This window comes from Pteropus alecto, unplaced genomic scaffold, assembly GCF_000325575.1.
Source record: "Pteropus alecto unplaced genomic scaffold, ASM32557v1 scaffold92, whole genome shotgun sequence".
NCBI classification, from domain to species: Eukaryota; Metazoa; Chordata; class Mammalia; order Chiroptera; family Pteropodidae; genus Pteropus; species Pteropus alecto.
The window spans coordinates 823,929-829,928 of NW_006432447.1; the positions used below are offsets into that span (position 1 = coordinate 823,929).

At 48.0% G+C, this 6,000-nt stretch overlaps 1 protein-coding gene across 3 annotated transcripts in view; it reads left to right on the forward strand.

The window, feature by feature from the left end:
* The window catches only part of XPC (XPC complex subunit, DNA damage recognition and repair factor), a 29,944-nt gene extending 23,944 nt beyond the window's left edge, over nt 1-6,000 (forward strand). For 2 of the 3 annotated variants that reach the window (XM_006907175.3, XM_015585809.2), the window contains 5 exons: nt 2,349-2,483; nt 2,564-2,733; nt 3,217-3,310; nt 3,823-3,912; nt 5,009-6,000. In XM_006907175.3, the coding sequence (XP_006907237.1) occupies nt 2,349-2,483; nt 2,564-2,733; nt 3,217-3,310; nt 3,823-3,912; nt 5,009-5,221 (702 nt within the window). In that variant the 3' untranslated portion in view covers nt 5,222-6,000. Of the gene's footprint in view, nt 1-2,348; nt 2,484-2,563; nt 2,734-3,216; nt 3,311-3,822; nt 3,913-4,028; nt 4,152-5,008 lie in introns of all 3 variants that reach the window. The other variant, XM_015585808.2, reaches the window with a different exon arrangement.

Here is a 6,000-nt window from a genome sequence, read left to right on the forward strand (position 1 = left end):
AGTCGTCAGTGCCCTTCCGTTTGACAACTCGCTATGCATTTTACATGTATGTGACCTCTAATGAGTCTCAACAAGCACTGGAGTTAGCATTATGATGCCCATTTTACAGGTGAGAAAACAGCCCAGAAAGGGCAGATGACTTGTCCAAGGCCTTACAGTTAGGGAAACAGCAGCACCCAGACAAGAATCTCAAGCCCTGTCTCTACTCCAGTGTTCTTTCTCTCCCAGTGTGCTGCTGCACTGGGTCAGGTCAGCTGCCCACGAGAAACATGAATTCAGTCCAGTACTGCAAATGCTTGTCACAGGACACATGATTTCATTCAACCAAGGAGGACAATGGCCAGTCACAGAGAGACACAGTTGCCCTTCTTTGTCAGATCCTAGAAGGAGCCCTTTGGGTTGTGGTCTCTGGGGAGCCAGGCAGGTGTTGGAAAGGCCTACAGAAGGGGCTGTAGGCATTGGGCGCGGGTCACCCCAAAAAGCAGGCTTGAGTGCGTCATTGCTGCCTTGGACCTGGATGATCACTGTGGTTTCCTATAGACCTTCACCTTTCTTTTATGTTCCTTATCAAATAACCAGTCTCTTTATCATGGAATGGCACTGTCTGAAATATAATGTGAGCCACAAACTTAAGTTTTTTAGTAGCTACATTAAAAACTCAGAGGTGGGATTTTAACATTCTTAAATATATTTGAAATATCATTTCAACATATAATATTTTGAAATGTTAATGAACTGTTTTACATCCATTTTCTTATTAAGCCTTCGGAACCTAGTATTTCACTTTCAATACATCTCAGTCCCGACCAGCCACATTTCAAATGTATGGTAGCTATCATTAATGCAGTTCTAGCATAACCCCAAATCTCAAGTCCTCTCCTTGTTCTGAAACCTCCTTTCTCAGCTCCAGCCTCTGCCTTATCTTCCTTGCTTAGATCATAGCCACTTTCAGCCCCTCAGTTCATTTCTAACATTGCAGTCATGAGATCTTTCTGAAGTAGAGTTGCATGTGAGACCTCTTGAATAGCCCACCCTCACCCTGCCTGGAGTCCCATATCTTTCATGTGACACAGAGATTTGTGGTGCTCAGGTGCCCACCTGCTCTCTGGCCACACTTTCTCCTGCATGTCAGACAACTTCCACAGTTCCCATGTCCCTTTGGTCCCAAACAGCTTTCTCTCCAGCCCTTTTCACTTGACGAATCCCTCTTTGCCCTTTCAGACTTGGCTCAGGTGGGGCCTTTTCTGAATAGCTTGTCCTAACATCTCCCTGCTTGGGGCTGGGTGAAGGGTCCTGCCTCTGAGGCCCATTTCACCCTGTACTCTTTACACTGATTTGTAGCCTCTGTTCTCCCACAGGAACCTGTTCTCCTTAAGAACAAAGGTTGCCCCTCCTTTGCCTCTAACGATGGGTATCATGGTATGGTCTGTAGTAGGTGCTCAGTGGATCTTTACTGAACAACACTGGATGAATGACTTCCTCAGAAAGAGACTGTCAGCCCTATAGAGGGGTGACAGAGGTGGGGTGCCCAGAGACCATGGTAGGAATGGCCACTAGAGCAGCAGTCAACAGTCCGTAGTTTGCAGGTCACATCCACTCTGGGTCCAGTTTTGATCTCAGAATGGTTTTTACATTTTTTTATGGATTGTAAAAGAAGGAAAATAAAGAATATGCAGCAGAGGCTGTACATGACCCTTTATAGAAAAAGTTTTGCGATCCTTGCACCAAGAGTCAATCCTTAACCTACACCTATGCCACTCCTCCTTGTAGAAGTTATGCAACCTTTTCCTCCCTGCCAGTTCTTCAACCTTTTCACTCCTTTACTTCCCAGTGAAAGTTTTGGTGTTGGCCACAAGACATCTGTGGGGAAGCATGCTAGGGGGCCCAAATTGTCAGTTCCTCCCAGGGTACATGCCACACTCAGTTATCTGGGTTTAAATCCTGGCCCTGTCAGTCAGTTGGCCATGGGATCTTAAGTAAGTGACAGCATCTCTGAGTCCCAATTTCCTCTTTGGTGTTGAAAGTACAGAACATAGTAATCCCCCTTTATCCGTGGTTTTGCGTTCTGTGGTTTCAGTCACCCGTGATCAGTCACGGTCTGAAAATACCGAGTACACATGGGGCCCTGAGAACAGTTCCTGGGACAGTGAGCACTCTGTGGATGTTAGCTGGTGGTAATGGTAGTGGTATGAGTGATCATAAAGAGGATAAAAAGCACACCCATCTCAGGCTTGCTTGTTGTAGTTTGTTTTGTAACAGGTGCAAAGCCCTGAGCACAGTGCCAGCTGTACAGTAAGTGCTCAGGAAGTGGTAGCCTTGTTGTAAACTGGCCGTTCCCTTTGGCGTAGATGGTGAAAGGCTATTCCAACCGGGCCCGGAGAGCCCGCCTTGCTGAGCCCCAGCTACAGGACCACAATGACTTGGGCCTGTTTGGCAAGTGGCAGACAGAGGAGTACCAGCCGCCCGTGGCTGTGGATGGCAAGGTAAGGGCAGCACTCAGTGGAGCCAAGACCAGGCCACTTCATACTGCAACTGGCTAAACCTGGCATGCCACCCCCTGCAGGTCCCCCGGAATGAATTTGGGAACGTGTACCTCTTCCTGCCCAGCATGATGCCTATCGGCTGTGTCCAGCTGAATCTGCCCAACCTGCAGCGCGTGGCCCGTAAGCTGGACATCGACTGTGTCCAGGCCATTACCGGCTTCGATTTCCATAAAGGCTACTCGCATCCCATGTGCGTGAGGGGACTTTCGTGGAGGCTGGAAGGAGGGGTGGGAAGGTCACAGTGATAGATGTAGGAAGTTGATGAGAGGTTGGTGGGGGTTGAGGTCCAGTGGTTCTTACTTTCCGGGTTTTACTTTGACACTTTCACTCATTTTCATCCAGAGGCAGCAAAACCAGTGAAACCAGCATCCTAATGTTGGATTAGAACACTGTTTTCTGTTGGTGGTCACAGATGATCTAGTGGGGTCAGCACTTTCCTAGCTCTCATTCCATCTCTTAGGCAGGGCCTGGGGAAGCAGCAGTGCCAGTGTCCTCAGGCCTGCCTTCTGCATGGGTGGTATCTGTTAGCAGTATTGTGGTACAGTATTGTGACCCAGGAAATCCTTCAAGGCCCCAAGTTCTTAGGAGCAGCTTATTGTCCTTCACAATGGGGAGGAAGAGGCCAGAGCAGGCAGCAAGCTTAAGGAAGACCACCCATATTGCATCCCCACAGAACTGAAGGGTACATAGTCTGCGAGGAATACAAAGATGTGCTCCTGGCCGCCTGGGAAAATGAGCAGGCACTCATTGAAAAGAAGGAGAAGGAGGTAAGCAGCCTGGCATGGGTGGGCCTGGTGAGGGGCTGAGGTAGGAAAGCAAGCACACAGGTAAGGCAGGTGCCTCACTTGTTCTAAAGCTCTTTCTGTCTTCCTGACTCTATGAAGGCACCCTAGGGAGCCAGCATTGGATAAAACAGGGTCCTGCCTACACCTCAGAATCCACTATCACTGTCAACTGTCTGCTGGATCCTGCCCTGTTGCCAATACTTGCCTCTATTAAAAGGAATTGTCTGGGGTACAGTTCTGGACAGCCTCTTCCCCTAAAAATTTGAGAGTCAGAAATAGTTAAAAAGAGGTTTGGGGTTTGGTGCCTTCCGTGTGTATCACTTTTAAAATCACTCCAATTTTAAAACTGAGACTTCATATAATTGAGAAACTTTTTAACCTAAAATAATATCGTATATCTTTATTTATATACACACACACACACACACCCAGGTTCCATCTTGAAAATGGCAGTTATTAACATTTTATGCTTTCCCATTTCATTTTTGCTGCAGAAAAAGGAGAAGCGGGCTTTAGGGAACTGGAAGCTGCTGGCCAAAGGACTGCTCATCAGGGAGAGGCTGAAGCTTCGCTATGGGGCCAAGGTCAGTGTGGGTCCTCGTTAAAGACAAGCCTGGTGTGGTGAATGGGGAGACTCAGAAATCACTGCCCCAGATTTTTCCCAGACATCAAATCATAGCTTTAGGTTTTGATGTTTCAGATCAGTGTCTCCAAGGCCCCATGTCCTTACCTTATGGGGAAGCATGTCACTGGAGTCAGCCTCAGCTATCTCTTCTGCCCCAGCCCTGCCCCAACATCCTCTTTTCTGCTCCTGTATGCATGAGTAAGTGCCTACTGTGGGTCTGCTCTGGTGTAAACTCATATAGGGAAAGCAGAGTTCTTGCCTTTCTGTGGTGCTCCCAGTGTCTATGACTATCCTTCAGGCCAGGAGTTGCTAATTTAGTACACCTCTCACAGCACCTACCATGTGGCAGACCAGCTGGTGAACACAGGTGCATATTTGACATGCAGCCCCCAAGGGACCGGCCCCTAGACAGTTATGTGGTACGATCAGTACTTGGTCAGAGACAGCAGAAACATGCCCTGGGAAAGGCTGTAACCATGACTCTCCAGCCCCACCTGCCTTTAAAAAATATTCTTGTCATGCTTTTCCCTCAAATCCCTTCAGCGACTCCTTCACCTGGCTTCATGTTCTGACTGGTTTCTTCCCACTGCTGTGCTTTCCACCTTGTGCATCCAGCTCCCCACCCCAGCTGGCCCAGGTTCAGGGAGTGCCACCTCGGAGCATTGGGCACTGAGAGTTAGTACTGTGCATTGAGGAAGTTAAAGATACATGCACTTCTGTTCAGAAATGAGTAATAATGAGAAACCCCAGCCACAGTGATCTCCTAGATGTCGTTATACTCTCCTTGAGGGTAGTTTCCTGCCTAGACATCCTGGCATTTCCTCAGCTCCTAAGTTACCAGTATTTGCTTGGATGAGCCCCCAGTCTGAGGAAGGCACAGGAAGATGGGGTTTAGCTCTCCCTCAGCCCCTTGCAGCACCCTTGTTCCCTCCTAGAGCCACACAGCTTCAGGCAGGCTATTGGTGGAAGCTTTACTGCCTTGAGATAGTGCTTCCTTATGTCTGTCTGGTCACTGACCTGTGGTCTGTTTCCCCTCCACTTCCCCACCTCTCCAGAGTGAGGCAGTAGCTCCCCATACAGATGCAGGAGGTGGACTCTCTTCTGATGAAGAGGAAGGGACCAGCTCTCAAGCAGAAGCAGCCAGGATCCTGGCTGCCTCTTGGCCTCAAAACCGAGAGGCTGAAGAAGAGCAGAAGCCAAAGTACCCTAAGAGGACCAGAAGAGAAAAGGCGACAGCTTCCCACCTGTTCCCATTTGAGAGGCTGTGATATGAGTGGCCACTTTGTCATAGGCTCTGACTCAAGGGTCCTACATCTGCCACAGGGGATGCTCAGGTCCTGGGGTGGTGGTGTCTCCATTGAGAAGACAAACAGAAGCAACATGCACTGCAGACAAGGGCCAGGGGACAGAAAGGTCAGGCTGAGGTAGTGCTGCAGGTCTGGTCTGGCCCCAGGTCTTGTCAGATTCACCCAGCATAGGGCTTTCGAAGCTTTTTGCTCCCTCACCCTATGCTTTGAGCTATGGAACACTTGCCCAGAGACCCTCCTGTCACCTAGACTCATTTTTCCCATCTTTGGAAACATCAGTTCTTTTAGAAACTACTGGGAAATTTTCAGACAATGGTGCATTAGGAATGCAGTTTTTTCTCTAGATAGGTTCTTCATCTATCAGACACTTGTGCTCTTGGCTCTCTTGCAGACTTTGGACTTCTCTCTGCAGGCCACTCATTCCTCAGTCATGTTTACTAATACTGCCCAATGCTGCCTCTGTAGTATGGGGAGTCCAAGACATCTCAGACTGTGGTATTATTGGGATCCACTTTTCAAAATAACATTTCGTGGTGGCAGAAGACTCGAACAAAGCCAAAATCAGGAACAAAAAGGAAAATCACTGAGAATTAAAGAAATGTTGGTAAAAGTGGATCAGTGTTAAACTAGATTTTACTCATTACTGGATAAATTTATAAAGCTCTATGCACTGTAGATATTCAAGAGAAATAACATTTGTAACATTTTGAGAAAAAAATAAAGCATTTATCTAAAACGCA